Below are 23219 nucleotides of genomic sequence, written 5' to 3' on the forward strand. Positions count from 1 at the left end.
TCTCGCTGCATTGATTGCAGTGTATTCTTCAACTCTTTGTCTCATCTGATATTCCTGTTTCCGGTGCTCACTTGTGTTTCCAACTGAATTTCTGTTTAGTCTGGTTTCCCGGCCTACTACCTAAGCTCTGCCAGCTACTAGCACCAACACTACTAGAAGATACCCTGCCACTGTTCCAGCTGGAACCTGTCAGACTCGCCTTGACAGAGTCACTCCGTTCCCTTGAGGTTTATGGTGCAGACTCTACCATTTTGAAAGGCCTCCTCCAGATTGCCTCTTCTCTTTCTAAATCCTTTGCTAAAGTTATTCTGGCTGAAAAAGATAATCCATAATATGGTTTACAGTCCCATGTCAAGGTGGGTGCAACTTAAGACAGCACCATTAAAATATCCACACACTGATTTCTTTATTTTTACTTCTATCACTATTGCACAGACGAGGTAGAGCAATGATCTTCTGTTGTTCAGAGCAGTTTGCAGCACCATCAAAAGCTACTTTCATTTCTACTGTCAATCTTTTGCCAGTTAGAAAATGAATTCTTTATATGGAGGATTTATCCCAGGATTTAGCCTGCCACTTGCTATATTCAGGTTGGCAGAATAAGCCACACTTTGACAAACATCCTATATCCCTTAGCACTGTTACTTTCTAGAATTAAAGTATAATACAATGTCTATCAAGATTTTTATTTTATTGTAATATGGTTAAAATATGCAAAAAATGAGGACATACAGCGCTTAGATTATCACTTTGTTCAGTACCTGAATCCCAGTACATCCTACATACTGATTGCTGTCCATGTACTGCACTATACTTTCGAGTTTAAAAAAAAAAAGGCTTTGGCAAGCCTTAAACTGGGCTCTGGCTGGTCAGAAACTGATGTCTTGCATGCAGAGCAGGAACAGATGGTTGTTAGCCTGTGCATGGCCCTTCTCTCTGAGGATCTGGATTGGTCCTCAGAGATTCAGAAGATATAGCAAATGTTGCTTACCTGTAACAGGTGTTCTCACAGGACAGCAGGATGTTAATCCTCACATATGGGTGACATCATCAGGATGGCGCCCAATCACGGAAAACTTCTGTCAAAGTTTCCAGAACTTTGACTGGCCCCTACTGGGCATGCCCATCATGGCACTAACCCTGCAGCCAGCAGGGGTCCCCCTTCAGTCTTATTTAAAAGCTACAGGCAGTGCCGAAAATAAAATAACAAAACGTTACAAACCCAACACCGTGGGGTGGCGGGCGGGTTTCGTGAGGACTAACATCCTGCTGTCCTGTGAGAACACCTGTTACAGGTAAGCAACATTTGCTTTCTCACAGGACAAGCAAGATGGTAGTCTTCACATATGGGTGAGTACCAAGCTGAGGATGTCCGGACATGCACCAAATGTACCCAACGGCATGTAACAGGCATAACAACTGGGGTGGAATTTGGTAGAGGGCATCCTGAACCCCACCGGGCAGGCGGAAGGATGTTGGTACGTCACGTTGGAAACAGGTTATGCAGGACAGACTGGCCGAAAATGGAATCTTGTCTTCTGACTTTGTCCAAGCAATAGTGGGCTGTAAAAGTATGGAGAGAACTCCAGGTGGCAGCCCTGCAAATGTCAGGAAGCGGCACCGATCGTAGGTGTGCTACTGAAGTCGCCATGGTCCTCACAGAGTGTGCTTTAACACAGTCTTGAAACAGAATGCCTGCTTGCTGATAGCAAAAAGATATGCAGTCCGCTAACCAGGAGGAGAGAGTCTGCTTACCCACAGGTTGCCCTAATTTGTTGGGGTGGAACGAGACGAATAACTGAGTGCTCGTCCTGTGGGCAACTGTACGGTCTAGATAAAAAGCTAGAGCCCATTTGCAGTCAAGGGTATGCAGAGCCTGTTCCCCTGGATTGGAATGGGGCCTGGGAAAAAAGGTAGGTAGTATGATGGATTGATTGATATGAAACTCTGATACTACCTTAGGTAAAAACTTAGGGTGAGTGCAGAGTACCGCCCGGTCCTGCAGGAGTTTAGTGTAAAGCGGATAGGTAACTAGGGCCTGTAACTCACTAACCCTGCGAGCTGAAGTGAGAGCCAAAAGGAAAATCACTTTCCATGTGAGATATTTTAGGTCACAGGAATGAAGAGGCTCGAATGGTGGTTTCATGAGCCGACCGAGAACCAGATTAAGGTCCCAAGAAGAGGCCGGAGGACATAAAGGTGGCTTGATGTGGAGCAAGCCCTTCAGAAACCGTGTTACAAGGGGTTGAACTGATATAGGGACATCCCCAACACCTCTATGGAAGGTGGCTACCGCACTGACATGCATTATGATGGACGATGTCTTGAGACCCGACTCTGACAGATGCCAGAGATAGTCCAAAAACCTTGGGATTGGACAGGAAAAGAGATCAAGGGACTGAGAAGCGTACCATGATGTGAACCTTTTCCATTTATAGGAGTAAGATTTTCTCGTGGAAGGCTTCCGTGAAGCAATCAAGACACGGGAAACTGGATCTGAAAGGTTAAGCGGTTGAAGGATTAGCCTTTCAACATCCTTGCAGTCAGGGACAAGGCCTGAAGACTGGAATGGCGTAGGCTCCCATTGTTTTGAGTGATCAGCAGCAGATCCTTTCCCAAGGGAATGTGCCTGCGGATGGAGAGATCCTGTAGTATTGGAAACCACACTTGGCATGGCCAGTGAGATGCTATCAGGATCATGGTTCTTTTGTCCTGACGTAGCATCACGAGAGTCTTCGAGAGAAGAGGAAGCGGAGGGAATGCGTAAAGCAGACCGGTTGCCCATGAGAGGGAGAAGGCATCTCTGGGCTGAGAGTGTTTGCTGCGAATGAGGGAGCAGTAATTGTCCACTTTGCGGTTCTGAAGGGATCCCCATTATCGAAAGATGGAGTTCGCTACCGAGGGGTTGAGAGACCACTCGTGCGGTTGGAAGACGCGACTCAGCTTGTCTGCCAGCACATTGTCCACTCCCGGTAAGTAGGTGGCCCTGAGGTACATCTAGTGGGAGAGAGCTTCCGCCCAAATCTGCGCAGCTTCCTGACACAGAAGGAAGGAGCCTGTGCCGCCCTGCTTGTTGATGTACCACATGGCCACCTGGTTGTCTGTCTGAATCAGGATGACTTGATTTGAGAGGTGATCCTGAAAAGCCCTGAGAGCATATCGCATTGCTCGAAGTTCCAGGAAATGTATCTGGTGTTTGGCTTCCTCTGGAGATCGGCCACGTGGTCTCCTCACCCGAGGTTGGAAGCATCGGTGGTGAGAATGACTTGAGGATCTGGCATTTGAAAGGGCAATACCTGGAGGAGATTGGTCTGATTTTTCCACCAGGCGAGAGACAGACGGAGTGAGTCGGTGATGTGAACAATGGTCGATAGAGGCTGAATAGCTTGAATCCATTGTGACCTCAGAGTCCAATGCATGAGTCTCATGGCCAAACGGGCCATTGGTGTGACATGGACTGAGGATGCCATGTGTCCGAGGAGGACAAGGAATTGGCGAGCTGCTGCAGTATTCTGAGACTGCAACTGGTGAGCGAGAGCCATGAGGGTTAGCGCTCGTTGCTGAGGTAGAAATGTCTTTGCCTGCAAGGTGTCCAAGTCTGCCCCAATGAACGACAAGGTTTGAGATGGGACTAAATAGGATTTTTCGTAATTGACGAGAAATCCTAGTGAAATCAGAGTGTGTAGAGTCAAATCGAGGGACGACAGAGCAGTTTGCTGGGTTGGAGCCCTTATTAACCAGTCATCCAGATAGGGGTAGACGTGAACATCTTCTTTTCTGAGGAAAGCTGCTACAACTACGAGACATTTGGTAAAGACTCGTGGTGCAGATGCTAGGCTGAACGGAAGCACTCGGTATTGATAGTGCTTGAGGCCTACTAAAAACCTCAGGTACTTGCGATGAGTTGGAGTGATCGCAATGTGGTGTATATGCGTCCTGGAGGTCCAGAGAGCAGAGCCAGTCTCCTCTTTGTAGAAGAGGTAGAAGCGATGCCAAGGTTACCAATTTGAACTTTTCCCACTGGAGGTACTTGTTGAGAGCACGTAGGTCCAGAATTGGATGAACACCCCCCCCGATTTTATGGGGATCAGAAAGTACCAGGCGTAGAACCCTAGGCCCTGCTGCGAGTGCAGAATGGGTTCTATTGCTTTTGACTGGAGAAGGAGGGAGACCTCTTGATCCAAAAGAATGGAGTGGTTGGAGTTCCCCCACATCTGTAGAGGTGGGGAGTCAGGTGGCAGGGTGAGAAAGTTGAGATTGTAACCCCGAGCAATGATTGCCAATACCCATTGGTCTGTCGTGATTGACTGCCACATGTTGTGAAAGTGGCACAATCGACCTCCCACTGGTATGCTTGGCAGAGGAATCTGACTGCTGCTCTCTAAACGGAAGTTAAAAACCTGAAGCAGGTCCAGGCTGGGGAGCTACTTGTGGCTTTTGTTTTCGGGCTTGGCGAGGTTGAGGCTTTTGATAAGGTCTGGTGACACGGGACCTTGCTGGTGGCGGATAGGCCTTCCTTGGATGGTAGAATGACTTCTTAGAGTCCTTCCTGAAGGGCTGTCTTGAGGAGAAGTCGGAAGGCATTGAAGAGAGCTGTTTGAGAATGTCATGATGATCTTTCAATTCGGCCACCATTCGTTGGATCTGTTCTTCAAACAGATTATCTCCAATACATGCTAGGTTGGATAACCGGTCTTGCACTTCTGGGCGGAGGTCAGAAGACTTGAGCCAGGCCCACCGTCTTGCCGAAATAGCTGCTGCAGACACTCTGGTAGAAGTATCAAAAATGTCATAAGATGTTCAAATCTCATGCTTGCCTGCCTCAAATCCTTTGTTTACAAGGGTTTGTAGCTGGTCTTGGAATTGTTCTGGAAGGGACTTGGAGAAGTCCTGTATCTGCTCATGACCCTATTATATTGGGTCATGTAAAGCTGATAGGCAGCAATTCGGGAGATGAGCATGGCCCCTTGGAATACTCATTGACCAATGTTGTCTAGGAATTTTTGTTCCTTAGCAGGCGAGGTAGACGAGTGGGGTTTTGACCTTTTTGCCTTCTTCTGTGCAGACTCTACCACAACTGAGTGGTGGCCAAGCTGGGTTTTTTGAAAGCCTGGGGCTGACTGAACTAAATAAGTAGTGTCAGCCTTCCTATGAACTGGAGCAATTGATCCAGGGTTTTCCCAGTTCTTTTTGAGGAGATCAAGAAGCACCTGATGAACAGGAATAGAGGTGATCACTTTGGGGGCATCCAGGAATAGGAGTAACTCCATCATCTGGTCCCATTCTCACCACCGTCCTGTTCCGTCTGTAGTTGAAAGGGGACCAACTCAGACATTTCCTTCACAAAATTTATGAATGAGAGGTCCTCTGGAGGAGAACGCTTTCTACTTTCAGTGGGAGAAGGTGGTGAAGGTAAGTCATCGGTGTCTGTTGAAGTATCATAACCCCAAGTGTCATAAGGATCAGCAGGCTGTCCTTTAGGAAGTGAAGGAGGTTGGATACCTGAGGGTCCTGGTCTAGGCTCCGAAAAAATCAGAGGAATCACCGGAGGCACCGATGATGGCATCAAAGGCACCGATGGATGAATCAATGGCGAGGGACGCATCGGCATTGATGGCTGAGGCAACACACCCGATGGAGGGGTGCAGAACGGTGTTTCTCCTCCCGATGAAGCTGTCATCGGGGAGGGCATCAGAGGCATCAGAGACCCGGGATCCATCAGAGGAAGGGCGGTCATCAGCACTTCCATTCTGGATAGCAGCGGTGCCAACGCTGCTGAAATCGGGTCGACGACAGGTTCCACAATCGGTACCGGTATCGGTGCCAGAGGGACCTGGAGATGTTGCATCGCCTTGTCGATGGCCTCCTGAACCATCTGGTCCAGTTCTTCTTGGAGACCTGGAGCAAGCAGCCCCAGCTCCGGAACAGAAGAGGGAGGCAGAGGCATAGCCGGAGGGACCACATTTACAGGCGGAATCGCAGCTCCCAAACTCCGATCAGGTGAGGGTTGCCTCAGTGACCCAGTCGCAGGAATGGTAGGTGCCTTTTCTGGACGGGGCTTCTTCGACAGCGGCTCGGACGGTGGCGAGGTCGATGGTTTCGCTCCCTCGATGATCCGAGTCTTACGATGTCGATGGCGATGTTTTTTCCTGCGATCCCCTCGATCCTGAGGGGGAGTAGAGGGTGTCGATGGCCGTGACGACGTCGATGGCGGTCGGTCACCGGTCGGTGGTCGATGCTGACGCGAAGTCGACGGTGCCTGTTCCGACAAAGTCGATGCAATGGACAGAGTTGGGGTTTGAGCACGGAAAAGGAGTTCCATCTTCTCCATTCTGGCTTTGTGACCTTTTGGTGTCATGAGGGCACATTTGGTGCAAGTCAGGACATCATGCTCCCGGCCTAAACACATTACACAGACAACATGGGGGTCTGTGATAGACATGGTGCGAGTACAGTCCGGGCACCGACGGAACCCAGACGCCATGGCCATTGAAAAAAATCGAACCGCGGTACAGTCGACGGCCAGTAGGCCGCAAGGGCCAAACTCGACGGTAATCGACGGAAAATGGGTAAAAACTTACCAGAGTACCGCGGTTAGAAAAAAATTAGAGGGACCCCTGTGGGGCAATTTAACTTTAAATAGTTCTGTGAGGAAAATTCCTGTTAGGAATCTCTTCAGAGCTCCTTAACCGCGAGGCTACTGCTGCGAGGAAAAAAGAAGACTGAAGGGGGACCCCTGCTGGCTGCAGGGGTAGTGCCATGCTAGCATGCCCAGTAGGGGCCAGTCAAAGTTCTGGAAACTTTGACAGAAGTTTTCCGTGATTGGGCTCCATCCTGATGATGTCACCCATATGTGAGGATTACCATCCTGCTTGTCCTGTGACAAACTGGAATACCAGGAAGGTGTTCCCGGCATTTAGATGGCTAGGAGGTCAAGCAACAGTGTGGGATCCTGGAAGAAGACTGGCGAGCTCTTCTCCTTGTGTATTCTGATGAGATATGAAAGTCTTGAAACTCTGCGTAAGTCCTGTGTTTGTCCATGAAGAGGAATTAACGCGTAAACTGGACTGGACTAAATAAGTGGACAGAATTTAAGCTTTGCTCCAACTGTGTGTGTCAGGCAATGGTGATTAAAGTTACCTGTTATTTATATCTGCAATACATCATAAGTCAGGGAATACCTTACCTATTTAATAAACCATTTCCAGTCTGGTTTGTTTTGCAGGGGGCTTCCAATCTGATGAAATGCTGGGCATCAGAGTTTAACTCTCACCATAGTAAATCTGCCTGGGTCATATTGCTAGAGCAACTGAGGGAAAAAATGTTGACCTGCAGTTTTTCCATACATGTTTTTTTAATATGTAGGCAAGAAGCTTAGTTTCCCTTCAGAATTTGTGAGGAAGTTAACAATAAAAACTCAAGTCACTGCTTTCAAATTGAAGTTAGGATTTTGTTTCTTGAAATGTGAATTGGAATTCATCCAGGTGTTGGGAACAATTATCAAATCTGCCTGCAGTCCTCTGCACAAGCAGAGTACCATGTCCTGCAAAGCCTGTTTGCTCTGAAGCTCGTGCAGCAAACCTGGTTTGAACTCCAGTCCTAGTTTTACATTTGCATAAGAAAAATATTTTTTTAAAAAGTGTTTTTGCAAGTGAACTTGCTTAGACTTTGTGTTTGGATTGTTTGCTATAAAAAGGACTTGAGCCCTGTCTTATGTCTTTTACACAGTTTTTGGCAATGGCTGCATTAGAGAATCAGAAACAGCAAATCCAGCACCTGCAGCATCAGACCCAAGATTTACCCAGCACCTAAGCTCCTTCCCCCAAAGAGGTTCAACAGAAGCAGGGGGATTTCTGCATCAGTGTGAATTACACTTTTACTGTACCCAGAATACGTTAATACAGCAACCATAAAAGCATACTGGAAAGTAACCCTACTCACTGTCTTGAAATGGAACAGAACCAGGATATAACCTAGGTCATATTTCCCAATAAATTTACACAAATATTTTCAGACCTGCATCAGAGTGCACTACAGACAGAGGACTATTACAGCTCTAGCAAGGTACAGGTTCTGTCCTCTCTTACATAGCTTGTTTCTGTCAACTACAAGCAGATGTTGGATGGAGCAGTAAACGTCTGTTACACCAATTTCATCTCGGGTTAAGAGGAGACGGAGAATGAGTTGGTTCAAACAAAGCCACCCATGACCCTGGAAGAGTTAACTGACATCGGTATTTGTACAGATATTTTATTTATTTATTTGTTTATTTATGAACTTTTATTTACCAAACACATCACGCCGGTTTACAATGAACTGAAAAGGACGGAAAATTACAATGAACGCGGAAGGGGAAGAGGAGGGCAGGCTAGAAAAAGGAGGCGGCGGGGAAGGGAACCAGAGAGGCTAAGAGGGAAAAATAAGGAACGCAGAAAGGAAAACCAATTGAAACCAGATTAAGTGGTTATAAAACTGCGATTATCATATACCAATATAGAGGATAGATAATTCAAACTATGAGAAACAATTGAATGCTATATACAATTGACGTCAATATACAAGGAAGGCTGTGTACAGTAGAGGGCTGGGTACAAGTAATACTTATGGAATTACAAGGCAATTATACAGTGATACAAAATTAAGATGTAAGGGGGCAAAATAGTGGGGGGAGGGGTTTAAGTTAGGAGGAAGGTTTCAAGGGAGAAAAGGTAGAGCAGGCGGGTAGAGGGACTAAGTTTGATTTGCATCAGGGTATGCCTGCTTAAAGAGCCAGGACTTGACTCCTTTTTTAAAATTGTGTAGGGATGGCTCAAGACAGAGGAAGGTGGGGAGGGAGTTCCAGAGGGAGATGCCCGCGATAGAGAAGGCTCTTTCTCTAGTGAGGGCAAGGTGGGCAGTTTTGAGCGATGGGATGTGTAGGGTGCCTGCAAGGGAGTTCTAGAGGGACGCTCGGTGGAGCGGAAACGTGGCATTTCGTCTAGCCATGGGTAATTGTATCTGTACAATGAACTGTGTAGGATGGTTAAGGTTTTGTATTGTATCCGTAAAGAAATCGGGAACCAGTGCAGGTCCTTTAATATGGGGGTGATGTGGTCCCTTCTATGGGTGTTGGTTATGATCCTGGCCATGGCATTTTGCAAAATCTGGAGGGGTCTGATGGTGGAGACAGGTAGGCCCAGGAGGAGGGAATTACAATAGTCCAACTTAGTGAGCATGGTCGCCTGCAGCACAGTCCGGAAATCATGCATGTGGAGGAGGGGTTTTAGTTTTTTTAAGAATGTTTAGCTTGTAGAAGCCCCCCTTTAGGAGAGATTTGATGTGAGGCTTGAAATTAAGGTGTTGGTCCAAGAGAACACCTAAATCTCTTACCGATTGCAGAGGGGTGTGTGCTGGGGCACTGTTGTGCGAGGTAAGGTGGGGTATACGGTCCGGGTGATTGGATATAATAAGGAGTTCTGTTTTTGTTGTGTTTAGAGCTAAGTGGAGGTTAGATAGTAAGGAGTTTATAGAAGCCAGGCAGGATTCCAAAAACTGCATAGTTTCGTTGAGGGAAATTTGAATGGGGATTAGGATCTGTACATCTGCGTATAAGAAGAACTTTAGGCCTAGTTTGGATAGCAGATGGCATAATGGCATGAGATAAATATTAAAGAGGGTGGAGGACAAGGAGGATCCTTGAGGGACGCCCTGTGTAATGGGGATATGTGAGGATTCGTAGTTATCGATTTTTACTAAATACTTTCTATGGTTCAGATAGGATGAAAACCAGGATAGGGCTGTATCTGAAATACCTCTCTCAGCTAGTCGGCTAGTCGAAGGCTGCTGAGATGTCCAGTAGGGCAAGTAGATATGATTTTCCATGAGCCATACCTTTAAGGATGGTATCTGTCATTGATAGTAGTAGGGTTTCGGTATTACGGGTTTTACGGAGACAAAATTGGGATGGGTGTAGAATATTATTGTCTTCTAAAAATTCGGTGAGCTGTGTGTTAACTACTTTTTCCAGGATTTTGGAGATGAAGGGCAGATTGGATATGGGCCGGTAGTTTGCTGGGTCAGTGGGGTCGAGGGTGGGTTTTTTAAGGAGGGGCTTGACGACAGCAAGTTTGAGTGGGTCTGGGATAGAACCGAAGGTGATGGAGCAGTTAATTAAATCAGCAATGGGTTTTGCAATGGTGGAGGGAATAGAGAGGAGGATTTTTGAGGGGATGGTGTCAGATGTGGGAAGCAGGTTTCATCTTTTTTAGAATGGACCCAATCTCCATGGAAGTAGTGAGGTTGAAGGACCCAAGGTTGATCCTATTGTCATTGGGGAGCAGGGTGGTGGGGGGAGGCTTAGAGGGAAAGCGAAAGAGAATGTTGGCAATTTTTTTCTTGAAGTATAGCGCTAGTTCTTCACATTTATCCCTGGCATTGGTCTCATCGTGCGTAGTGGGGATGGAGTTTGTGAGTTTTGCAACATACGCGAATAGGACATTCGAAATGAATTGATAATCATTAATTTTTGCTGAATAGAAGTCTCGTTTTGCTTGGAGAATGGCTTGATGGTATGTGTTTAGTACATTTTTGTAGGCAGCTTTATGTGACGGTGAAGGTGTTTTGCGCCATGATCATTCTTTAGATCTAAGGTTCTGCTTAGATCTAAAGAATTATCTTTTTTAATTCAGCTGTGTACCATGGTTTCTTCTGTTTGTGTGAGGGGTATTTCTTTGCAGATGATGGGGCAGGTCTCATTGGCTACTGCAGAGGTAAGGATTGTTCCATGAGAGTAGAGCAGTGTCTGGATTAGTGAGGTCGAGATTATTGGTTGCTTTATCAAAAGCTAGAGTAAGGTCCTCTGTAGGGCAGGTTTTCCTGAAAGATATGATTTTACTATGTTTTTGTGATGCGGAAGAGGAGGCATTGGTTGTAAGGAGGGCGTTGATGAGGAAGTGGTCGGACCATGGGACTGGAGTGGCAACGGGCGGGTCTACGGCAGTTATCAGAATATAAGAAGTTGCCATACTGGGTCAGACCAAGGGTCCATCAAGCCCAGCATCCTGTTTCCAACAGTGGCCAATCCAGGCCATAAGAACCTGGCAAGTACCCAAATATTAAGGGCCTCATTTTCTAAAGTATCACAGGCCTGCGATACTTTAGGGAATGAGGGGTGGGGGGCCGAAATGGGGGGCGAGCCTGTGCTAGCCGGCAGCGATCGCACCGTCGCAGTGCGATCGCTGCCAGTTTCGCACCCAATAGCGCCACCATATTGGGCACGAACTCTGACGCGAAAAAGGCCTTACCTTTTCGTCGTCCGCGGCGCCTTTGCTGGAGTCGGCCCCAGTGATGCCCAGACTCCTCTTCCGGGGCCGACTCCGCCCCCATTTTGGTATCCGTTTAGAAAATGAGGCCCTAAGTCTATTCCATTTTATGTTGCTAGTAATAGCAGTGGCTATTTTCTAAGTCAACTTAATTAATAGCAGGTAATGGACCTCTCCTTCAAGAACTTATCCAATCCTCTTTTAAACACAGCTATACTAACTGAACTAACCAAGTCCTCTGGCAACAAATTCCAGAGTTTAATTGTGCATTGAGTGAAGAAGAACTTTCTCCGATTAGTTTTAAATGTGCCACATGCTAACTTCATGGAGTGCCCCCTAGTCTTTCTATTATCCGAAAGAGTAAATAACCGATTCACATCTACCCGTTCTAGACCTCTCATGATTTTAAACACCTCTATCATAACCCCCCTCAGCCATCTCTTCTCCAACCTGAAAAGTCCTAATCTCTTTAGTCTTTCCTCATAAGGGAGCTGTTTCATTCCCCTTATCATTTTGGTCGCCCTTCTCTGTACCTTCTCCATCGCAATTATATTTTTTTTGAGATGCGGCAAGATGTTTTTTTTAAAATAACAATTAACTGATATCTGTGACTAACACCTCTAGGTTATTTTTTAGGGAAATCCTGGTTTGGTAATATAACTCCTGTACTATTCCTAAAGGATGGCATCTCATAATAGTTGATCCTAGATCCAGGGGAGGGTCCGTGAAGGTATCCGGAGGTTACCTCTGGAGTGCGGGGTGAAGTCAGGGCAAAAAGTGCTATGGCGAGCCTTGAACTGGGGGCTGCCCAGTTGGGGACTGGTGCCTTCATGCAGAGCCATAGAATGTCTTGAAGAGAGGTAGGCTCAGATGGCTGTTAGCTTGATGCATGGTCCCTCCCTCTAAGGATATGAATTGGTCTTTAGAGGATTACTGTAAATAGAAGTTGTGTCTCAAGTATGTACTGTGTTTGTATATTAAGATGAATTACTGTGGAAATTTACCTGGACTGGATAAGTAGACTGCAAACGAAGCTTTGCCCCAACTATGAGCGTTTATAACCTCGATTGAAGTTGCCTGCTTATTTGTACCTGCAGAATTATCATAACTCAGGGGATGCTTATCTATTAATAAACCAGCATTATACTGCAGGAGCTTCCACAACCTGATATATTTAGGACTGTCTTTTTGTTTAAAAAAGTTTACCAGCTTTCTCTTTTAAGATGTAACTAAATAGATTCAAATACATTTTACCATCACAAAACATCAGTAACATATTTCCTCTGCGATGAATGGTTTGGCAATCAATTTGGCAACCTTCATTCTCAATGTTAGACAAGAAAAGGAGCCACGATATTAACAAAACTGATTTCAATTGCATGCCATGGGATACACTGAGATAACATGTCTTTTCCAAAGTCATAAAAACAGTTGGTGGAAGAACAGACTAGAGATTATAGTGTCCTAACTTCTAGTCCCATGCTTTATTTACAATTTTTCCACACGATTATTTATTTTTTTAAATTGTAAAGCATCCTTTCCCATCTGAACAGAACATTTACCAAGCATATTTATAAAAAGGGACATTGTAACGCTTCCCCCACATCTTTCCCTTCTATTACAGTACTGATATAAACAATAAGCGCCCTCTGTTTAGTACTCACCCGTCACAGACTTCTTTAATTATTGAAGACAATGGCTTTTTCTATAACAGAAAGAGACACATGATTAGGCCATGACACTTCTACTGTATCATGGGGTTTGCTATTCTAAGCCAGCAGAAATGCTTGATAACAGAATTATCTATTAAAACAACAACTTGTGGAAAAAGAAGTGTCGATGTCGTGCAGCAACTCAATTAAGTTAACTAACATCATGACAAGTCTGTACATTTTAATACTGCAGCTTAAATATCACCAATGAAAATCAAGATGTTTTCTGCATGCCTGGTACTGCGTCACCTGTCAAAAGAAGCCAGCTATCAGAGAAGATTTTCAGCTCCAACTTTTTTTCATTGGTAGAGATCAGCATATTTTGCCGTTGTACTTAACCATAATTAAGATTTCTGGCAAGCATTTCAAACTCTCCAGACATATCAGCAAAAAGCGGCATGAAAACGTTCTATCGTTAAATAAACCAACACAACTATTTTTTTTTATATCATTCAAAAGAGAAATTAGATTTTTTATGAGGCTCTAAGTGCTGAAAAAAAATTATCTCCTGTTCTCTAAACACAACCAAGTAATAACAATTAAAAGAGTATGAAAATAAAGGGGACATTTCCCCCTAGTAATGTGATGGCATGAGTTTGCCTCAGTTGCTGCTGTGCTTCATTGTGTTTGATATATAAATAACTCCTGTGTTTTTATTGAGCAGAGGATAACTGACAGAATTCTCAACTGGAAAATGTATAGTGCCTTTACTGTGTTTTACATCTGTGTGATTATATGTTCAGCCAATAAAAAAAAAAAGCTTAAAAATAGAAGAGCTAAACTTGCACACACAGGTGCTCTGATACTCTTCTCCAATAATACATTTATCATCTCTAAAACAGCAGAGGAAAGTTTAAGATTCCCATTACACAGCAATTTGTGTTATTTATTTCAGCTTTTACTTCTAGCTTAAGTAATCATTTCAACCATGCAGACTCAAAGGTCAAGAAGACTGAAATACTCCCTACGGTACTACACTTCCTTGAATGGAGAAAGTGACTTCTAAATTAGACTTATTTTCTCCACACTTTGGGGACTTTTTTGAAGCCATGCAACCGAATGATCTCCAACCCTCTGCAGAGCCCATTGGAGGAGCTCTGCAGAGGGTTCACAATGAAGAACTTCCAGGAAGAGAACATGCATTCTCTTGGCATGTGCCAAGTCCTGAATCATGGAAGTAATGCCATTTAATATCAGTGTTTTCCCACTACATCTAAGTACTATTCATATATACCCCACAAACGATGTATTCAGTGTTAAAGGAAACTGGATAGTCTAGGTCCTCCCCCAAAGGCGTTCCTTTTCAACTAGTGTCTCTGACAATTTTCATTCATAGAGGGGAACCCCAAGATAGTAAGTGGGCAGGAGTCCAAGAACAAGGCAAGGGAAACTGCAGAATCAAATATCTCTGGTACCAAAATGCAGAAATATGTGGTCTTATGGTCTTTTGGCTGAACAAGGCCAGTACCAGAGGATGAGCTACTGAAAACAGCCGAGTACAGCCACAAGGAGAAACCAGCTGAACACACAACTTGAGGAAAGCTTACTCCGAAAGAAGGACCAAACCGCACCTGGAGCCTGAAATGGAACTAACTCAACAAAGCATCTAGACTGAGTGAGAATAAAGGCCACCGCAGAAAGCACTGGAAGCACACGGTGCATGCTGGAGTAGTACTTAACATCTGACAAAGAAGCAGACACAATCCACAGTGTATATATACATAATAAACCAGGAAACAAGTTGGCTTCCGAGAGGAAGTGGGAATCAGAGCCGGCAAGAGAGAACTAACCAGCCAGGAAAACATACTGATAACTACTGGTGAAATGTGGAAGATCACGCCATCATGAGATTTACTTGGACTAAGCCAGCTGCAGAACAGCAGCAAACCCTCACAGTACCCCCTACCCCAAAGGGTGGATTCTGGACTCCCCCAGGGACCCCCAGGTTCCTAAACCCACCTCAGGGAGGCAAAGTGCCATATAGGAATGGGGTCAGAATTGGGCCTGGACTTGTTTGGCCCAAAATCCAGGACAACTGCAGATGAAGTCTCTGGAACAACTATCACTGGAACCAGATTCTCCAGTGTGGGAACTAGAGTCACTGAAGCAAGTGATGCAGGAGCTGGAGTGGGAACCAGATTCGCTGAGATGAAAGGAACAGAAATCAAAACTGAAGGGACAACTGGAATCACTATTGTAGGAACTGGAGCTGCTGGAACAAAAGGAGCAGGACTGGCCCGATTAAAACTGTTAGAGATGGAAGAACTTATTCCTGAAGCCATGCTCCAGCAAACACCCTTAGTTGGAGAGCTACAATGAGTGCAACAATCTGCCCCTGCCACTTCCTCAGGTGCTGAGCCATCAGAAGTTATGCCCAACTCAATGGAATCCATTTGGCCAGAGCTTGATGTGATAACTCGTCAAATAGGGAAACCCTGAGATGGTGAGTAGGCTGGAGCCCAAAGACAAAGCAAGGAAAACTGCAGAACCAAGCACCTCTGGTACCAGATTATGGAAGGCGTGGTCTTATGCCTATAGCAGCTGTCTTCCCCTCAAGTTCAGCCCTCAGGTGCTGATGGCCTCCAAGCGTTTGGCTGCACAGGTCTGGTACCAAGAGGCAACTTACCCAAGACAATTGAACATAGCCATGATGACAAAGCTGCTGAACACACCCCTTCAGGGAATCTCACTTCTAAAGGAGAGCTAAGCCGCAACCATAGCCTGGAAGGAAGACAGTCCAATGAAGAGTCTAGATCCAGAGAAAAGTAAGGCCACAGCAAGAACAAGACACACACTGGAGAAATACAGAACCAAGCTCTGGCACAGAAGCAGACAAGGTCCACTGTACATATACATAATATTTAACATTTATTATCTACGTCCTCCAAGGTTCAGGGTGGGGAACAAAGTAAATATTCATAAATTAAAACACAATAGAACAGTGACAGGAATATCATAAATTAACAGCGGTGAAGAAGAAATGGAGAAGATAGGCAGTCTAAGTATAGCATTTTGAGGGCTTTCTTAAAGGCCTTTGGTGCCGGGATGTTATGTATCTCCTGAGGAAGAGAGTTCCATAAAGCGAGGCCCAGAGAGGAAATACCCTTTCACATTTGTCTGCCAAGCATACAATTCGAGGTAATGGAATATCAAGGAGGTTTTGGTTGGATGACCAAAGTGTGCATGCAAGAATGTCAGGATTCAAGGAAAGAGTTGTTTCACCTGTAAATGTGGATTTTCAGAGTGGTAGAGATCCAAGAAAAGTTGACATTATGTAGTAAGCTGTAAATCGTGACTGCTATTTTATACAAAATACTGGTTTGAACCATAAGTCAATGTAGAGAATAGGGGATGGGAGTAATAAACATATATACATCATAAACCAGGAAGCAAGATGACCCCCAAGAGGGGGTTGAAACCATAGAGCATGCAAGAACCAACCAACCAGCCAGGAAAGTACAGTACATAATGGAGTATGTACATAATGGAGTACATAATGGAGTACATTTCCGCCTCCCTGCTGGAGGGAGGCGGAAATATACTCCATTATGAGGTCCACTTGTGCTAAGCTTCCCACAAGCTGGTGGCTGACCCTCTGTGTTATTACTCATTCATAGCTGGTTAAGATGAAAAATAAGGAGGTAACACACTGGTGGAGAGGAGAGGGAAAGCATTGGAGGCAAAGTTGCTATTACTTTTATCATTCCAATGGAATGAACATTGGTAACATTAGAAAAACCTCTCTCAAAAAGTTCAAAGTATTTTGTGACAAGAAAATTCCAGATGCTGATATTTCCTCATCAAATAAAGACTGGGATTTTCGTCATTTTCTTTTGTGCTTTACAATCCTTTTCTTCTTGTGCATCACTGAAACACAGCCATACTGATCTTTTTCTGGCTGGACATGTGCTGTAGGATACAGATAAACAAGATTTCTCAGTGAACGGTGCTCTCTGACCAAGAATTTAATAGGATCAGAGGGCAGTAAATGAATCCACTGCTTCTGGATTATGAGTAGCTCAGTCTGGTTCTCTGAACTCTCAACTGACTCCAAGCCATGAGGAGGCTACAGAGGCTGGCAATGTCCACCCACATTACAGCTGCAATTCCTACAAATATTCCTAGATTCAGAACATTCATGGTTATGAGGAGAGCCAGGGGTGGCTCAAGGCAATCTGCTGCTGAAGCAAAGGCACCTGCTCATCCCCCGAGGCATGCCACAGGTCAAATCACTGAGGAGGCCAAGGTGGAAGGTGTCTACTTGGTGTCTGGCTCTTTTGGTGATTTGAAATACTGGAAGCGGGAATGCAAAATTCAGGGTTCCCAGAGAAATGACAGAGCACTAGCGATAATATTCCTAGGAAGCTGGTAATGCTGTCACACTCCTAGGAACCTTACCACCAGCCTCCCACCCTTCCCCAGCATCTGCCCCTGGGGTTTATTTATTTATTTATTTATTTTTGGTTTTTTTATATACCGATCTTCTTGCATTGGATGCAAATCAAACCGGTTTACAGTAAAACAATTCAACTTGCCAAGTGGCATTACATGGAACAGAGAACATGGAACAATATAATAGTGCTTGCGAGCATTACATAGTATACTAGTAACAAATTAAACATTTAAACCTTTAGAAACCATTGGTGACAATTCTTATAGCGAATTTGATTAAATGTGCCTTAAATGATAAAACGAAAAACAAGGGGAAAAAATTGGCTGGGTTTACATGAAGAAGGGGATAGGGAGGAGGGGCAAAAGGAGAAGGTGTAAAATAGGGAAGGATATAGGGTGAATTTATAACAAATAGAATCAATTAAAGATGTCGTGGATAGTATATGTTGGGTCTTCAAGGAAATGCCTGACTGAATAGCCATGTTTTCAGTTTTTTCTTGAACGAGATCTGGCAAGAGTCTTGTCTGAGTTCTGGTGGGAGGGTGTTCCAAAGGGTAGGGTTGTGGGAGATGAGTGAATGGTGGGGGATCTGTGTGTGGTGCACTCTTTCAGGCTAGTGCAAGGGCATAGACATCCTAGACAAACCTTACAGTCTTGAGCCAATCTTCCCCTCCCCACACACAGGTTAAAAATTATGCATTTATTTTTAAATTCCCTGGCCCAGAAAGATTTTACATAAAAAAGGACAGAAATATCACTTACAATAACATATATATATTATATTGACATGCCCGGTTGGGATGCCAACCAGAAAACCCTGCAAAAAGAAAATCACTAGGAACTCATATGGTATTAGGCCTTTGGTAATGTATTTTGGAGTTTACAGTAAGAACATAAGACCATGCCATGCTGGGTCAGACCAAGGGTCCATCAAGCCCAGCATCCTGTTTCCAACAGTGGCCAATCCAGGCCACAAGACCCTGGCAATTACCCAAACACTAAAAAGATCCCATGCTACTGATGCCAGTAATAGCAGAGGCCATTCCCTAAGTCAACTTGATTAATAGCAGTTAATGGACTTCTCCTCCAAGAACTTTTCCAAACCTTTTTTTAAACCCAGCTACACTAACTGCACTAACAACATCCTCTGGCAACAAATATTGTAAATTTTGTAAACAAAAGTACTCATGAACCTTGCATTTAAAATAATTGTGAATCAGCTGCATACTTCAAAATATGCATGTAGAGGGGAAAATTAAATCTACTCAGATATTTTTTCTACCACGAACCATTTCCACCCCTGGGATAACCCATTTTTGGGGATGTAATATAACCAGGTAACTCCTTATAATCCCCATCTAGATTCCTTTGAAAGGTTTTCTCTATGTAATTTACTCTTCCTTTAGCTGGACATTGATCTCTCTCTTTTCTTGTTCTTCTTAATCACATCCATTTCAATAAAACATTATTTAAATTAAAAAAAAACCAGCTATAGAGAAATCCATGAGGTGATACTTGAGGGGGAATGTATATTAAAAAATAAGAAATTTAAAATAAGTGTAGGAAGGAAGGAAAGGTACACTGGAATATGGGGGATGAATGGTTTATGAAAACATGAGTTTCACCTTGTCCTTACATATAATTATCAACCGAGCTGGGTATGATACCTATTAACATAACTACAATGTTCATAAATATTTCTGAGGTGGCCTTTCCTAATAAGTGAAATGATTTTCTAAAGCAAGGAATGTTCAAGTAATCACAAATTAGTAAAATAAATACAAAAGTAGGCTCTCCACATCCATGTCTCTCTTTTTCTTGTGCCAGCCTCTCTCCAACCCACATAACATGAAGGCCTGTGAACTGGACCTCACCAGAAACAGTAAAATACTTTGAACCGCAAAACAAATTGCATAATAGTTTTCAAAAGAACAATAAAGAAGGAAAATGTTGCATGCAACAGAAATTGCTTTTCACAGAAAAATATTCTGCTGGCTGGGACATGTTAACAGCTGGTAGCAAGATGTGGTTAAACATGTAAAGGGTACTGATGGTACAGAACAACATCAACACGGGCATAGTACACGCAATATAAAGAACATTTTAAAATCAATAAAGTATTCTTTAAAAATAAAGATAATGCTGTGAATGCTGTGCTCTCTGCTCTTCTTAAATACAAAATTCATACTATCTCATGTATTCAGACACACGTTATTAAAACTTAACTCTGTCCTTATTTAGTGTTTGTTCCGCAAACCATCTCCTTGTATTTATACTGAAAGAATCATGTATTTATACTGAAAGAATCATGTATTTACCAGAGAAGGCAAAAAACAAACTATTTTTATCAACAGGAATTTAAAGGATTCTCTTCAAAAGTGGCTTGAGTAAGCAAACTACTCTCCTGATAGTGCATCCCATGTGCAATAGTTTTCTAGTTACATTCTGGAACATTTGTTTAGTGCCCAAGAGAATGAAATGCAGACTAGTGTAAATTGTGTCTGACCTCTGCCCAAATACAAATGACAGGTCACTGGGGAAGCCACAATTAAGAAATCCAGCCACCTCATTCTTTAAATTGGCCAACAGGCACAATTTAGTTGTAATAGGATTCACATGATATACATTTTCAGCTTATGTAATTAAATGTAGATACTTTGGGGGCAGTAACTAAAGTTGCTGTGTTGGTGCAAACCCCATGGAAAATTTATACCTACAGGATTTACATCAATAATCAAACCAAAATTATATGGATAATTGTGCTTTGATTATTGCCCTTTCAAAAATTACACACAAATATGTGCCTGCTTTCTCTGCGGAAAAACTTTTATGGCTAAAAGAACATGCATAATTTTAGATAATCAAAAAATAATGTTGTTCCATCCCCCAACCTATCTCTGCCCCTGGAAATCCTCAATACAGGAAATATTACCCAAGCTATAGAATAATGCAGGTTTATTTTACCCACATTAAGGGTACACAATTTTCAAAACTCTCATTTCCATTAGAAAAATAATTTTTAATTCACAGAAAGAGCTTTGAAATTGCTTTCTATTTCAGAACTTTGAGATTCAAAGGCTTCACGACCAATAAAATTACATAGTGTGCGCTTTTTGCCAAAAATGTACTAAATAAAGAGTTATTAAAAAAAAAGTTACATATTAACACTATTCAATGACAATATATCATATAATTATGCTGTAGGACCGGGTTATTAAGCAGTCAACTGAACAGCATATGGCAAAATACCTGCATAAGACTGTTCAGTTCCACTATGTACCACCGATCATGTGATCTCAGAAATGTATATATTCTCCCCCTACTCAAACTTGTATTATAAACTCCTTGCGGTATGAACTATTAGGTTGACTCACCCCGGCTGTTTTGGTAAATAGCAGCTGAATATTGAGTTTCCCTAAATATCTCCTGTTGTAAAGTTATTCAGGCTATTTTCAAACTCTTGAAAAATTGTTTGCAAGGACCCAAATACAGATATTTGCAGCAAGCAGAAACAAACTTTCCTATGCTTACCACTACAGGTGCCAAACCACTTCCTTTTCTCCTACAATTGCCAATCCATCTCCTTAGACATGGGGGTTCTATTCATCTCCCTGAGGGCTCTACTCTATCTGTATGCTACCTCGGAGCAGGACTAAGTCCGAGTGGCCTCCCATTTTTTTATATGAAAGGAAAAATATATATATATTTTTAATCTTCTTTTCCTCTCATGGAAAGCTACTGAAACTAGCCCATGCACATTATTTTATTTTACTCTGATACCATGAGAATAAAATGCATAAAAGGCTCAGGAAAAGGTTTTAAACAAAAAAAAACAAAAACAAAAATGGGTTGCAGCCATTTATGGCCGCTTTAAAGACAGTACCATGACTTTTGCAACCCAACACTGTCCAAGATGTTGGAGGTAGTTGAGAGCAGTCATTTGTCTCTGTTGAACACATTCCTTCCTCACTTCTCACAATTAAAAGCCTTCTGTATAAAATGGGCAAAAAGAGAACGGTATTTTCCTTTCCACTTGGTCTACGATCAATATGCATTTGAGGTACAACAGAGTGGCTCTAAGAATGCATCTACTCTTGGGCCAACTGTAGGAGACACCAAGTATCCAGATGAAAAATATTTTGCCCCAAGGCAGATTTAAAAGAGCTAAATGAGAAAGAGTTCCCAAGTAGATTAAGGGTGAGCAGAGTTCTCATCTTCCAGCTCTGTTTAGGACTTATGGAAGTGGTGCCTCAGGGATCTGTACTTGGATCTGTGCTTTTTTTAATATATTTATAAATGATCTAGAAAGGGGTACAACAAGTGAGGTGATCAAATTTGCGGATGACAAAATTATGCAGCGTAGTTAAATCTCAAGCGGATTGTGATAAATTGCAGGAGAACATTGCGAGACTGGAAGATTGGGCTTCCAAATGGCAAATGAAATTTAACATGGACAAGTGCAAAGTGATTCAAATAGAAAAAAATAACACTTGCTGTAGTTACACAAAGTTGGGTTCTATCTTAGGAGTTACCACCCAGGAAAGAGATCGAGGCGTCAGTGGATAATACGTTGAAGTGCTGTGGTGATCAAAAAAGCAAACAGAATGTTAGGAATTATTAAGAAGAGAATGGCAAAAAAAAACAATAGATGTCATAATGCCTCTGTATTACTCCATGGTGAGACCACATCTTGAATACTGTGTGCAATTCTGGTCACCACATCTCAAAGATATAGTTGCACTGGAGAAAGTGCACAGAAGGGCGACAAAAATGATAAGTGGCATGGAACGGCTACCCTATGAGGTAAGGCTAAGGAAGTTAGGGCTGTTCAGTTTGGAGAAGAGATGACTGAGGGGGGGATATGATAGAGGTCTACAAAATCATGAAAGGACTTGAACAAGTTAATGTACATTGGTTATTTACTTTCTTAGATAATAGAAGGACCAGGGGGCAACTCCATGAAGTTACCAAGTAGCTCATTTAAAAAAATTGAATAAAATTCTTCCACTCAGCCCATAGTTAAGCTCTGGAATTCATTGCCAGAGGATGAGGTTATAGCAGTTAGTGTAACTGGGTTTAAAAAAGGTTTGGGTAAGTTCCTAGAGGAAAAATCCATAAACTGCTATTAATTAATAAGCAATAGTAGCTTGAGATTTATTTAATGTTTGCGTACTTGCCAGCTACTTGTGACTTGGATTGGCCACTGCAGGAAACAGGATACTGGGCTTGATGGACCCTTGAACTGACCCAGTATGGCAATTCTTATCTTATGAGGTAGGCCTATCTCACAGTTTGTCTGTTGAGGTGAAAGTGATGATTGCTCCACATTGTTTAGTTACTGGATCTTTCCAGAAGGCAACAAGAAACATAACTGGTATCAGTAAGTCCTACCTCTAAATGTGTCAACTTTTTTCTGGAGGTCAATCATGTTTGATTATATCTAGTATTCCTGCACTGAACTGAAGAAGAGAGAGGTATGTAAACGTTTCTTTGACATCACTCATTTCCTGAATATCATAAGGAGAATCAATTGTACTCATGAGGTTTTGTTCTTCCAAGGATCCAGGAAGCTCATCTACTGGTACTGTAAACAGTACCACAGTCTGAGCACCAAGATATGCTGAGATCATCCCTTACTGGTCACAAATGTAGTGGTCAAGCCCATATATTATGGCAGAGCCCACTCTATGGCCAGAATTGTAGTCAGGATCCAGGAGAGAGAGAGGAGATCTATTGGTTAAGTGCTAGAACCAATGTAGTCTTCTGTTGTATTAGTGATGTCTTCAAAGCTTTAGAAATTTAATGGTGAGTCACT

General features: G+C 43.2%; 1 protein-coding gene across 4 annotated transcripts in view; it reads right to left on the bottom strand.

Moving 5' to 3' along the window:
• Positions 1-23219, bottom strand: part of ELMO1 (engulfment and cell motility 1) — an 805215-nt gene that overhangs the window by 627781 nt on the left and 154215 nt on the right. For all 4 annotated transcript variants that reach the window (XM_029589504.1, XM_029589501.1, XM_029589503.1 and 1 more), the window contains exon 4: positions 12965-13005. In XM_029589504.1, coding sequence (XP_029445364.1) covers positions 12965-13005 — 41 coding nt within the window. The remainder of the gene's footprint in view (positions 1-12964; positions 13006-23219) is intronic.

Source organism: Rhinatrema bivittatum, chromosome 2 (assembly GCF_901001135.1).
Source record: "Rhinatrema bivittatum chromosome 2, aRhiBiv1.1, whole genome shotgun sequence".
Classification (NCBI taxonomy): domain Eukaryota; kingdom Metazoa; phylum Chordata; class Amphibia; order Gymnophiona; family Rhinatrematidae; genus Rhinatrema; species Rhinatrema bivittatum.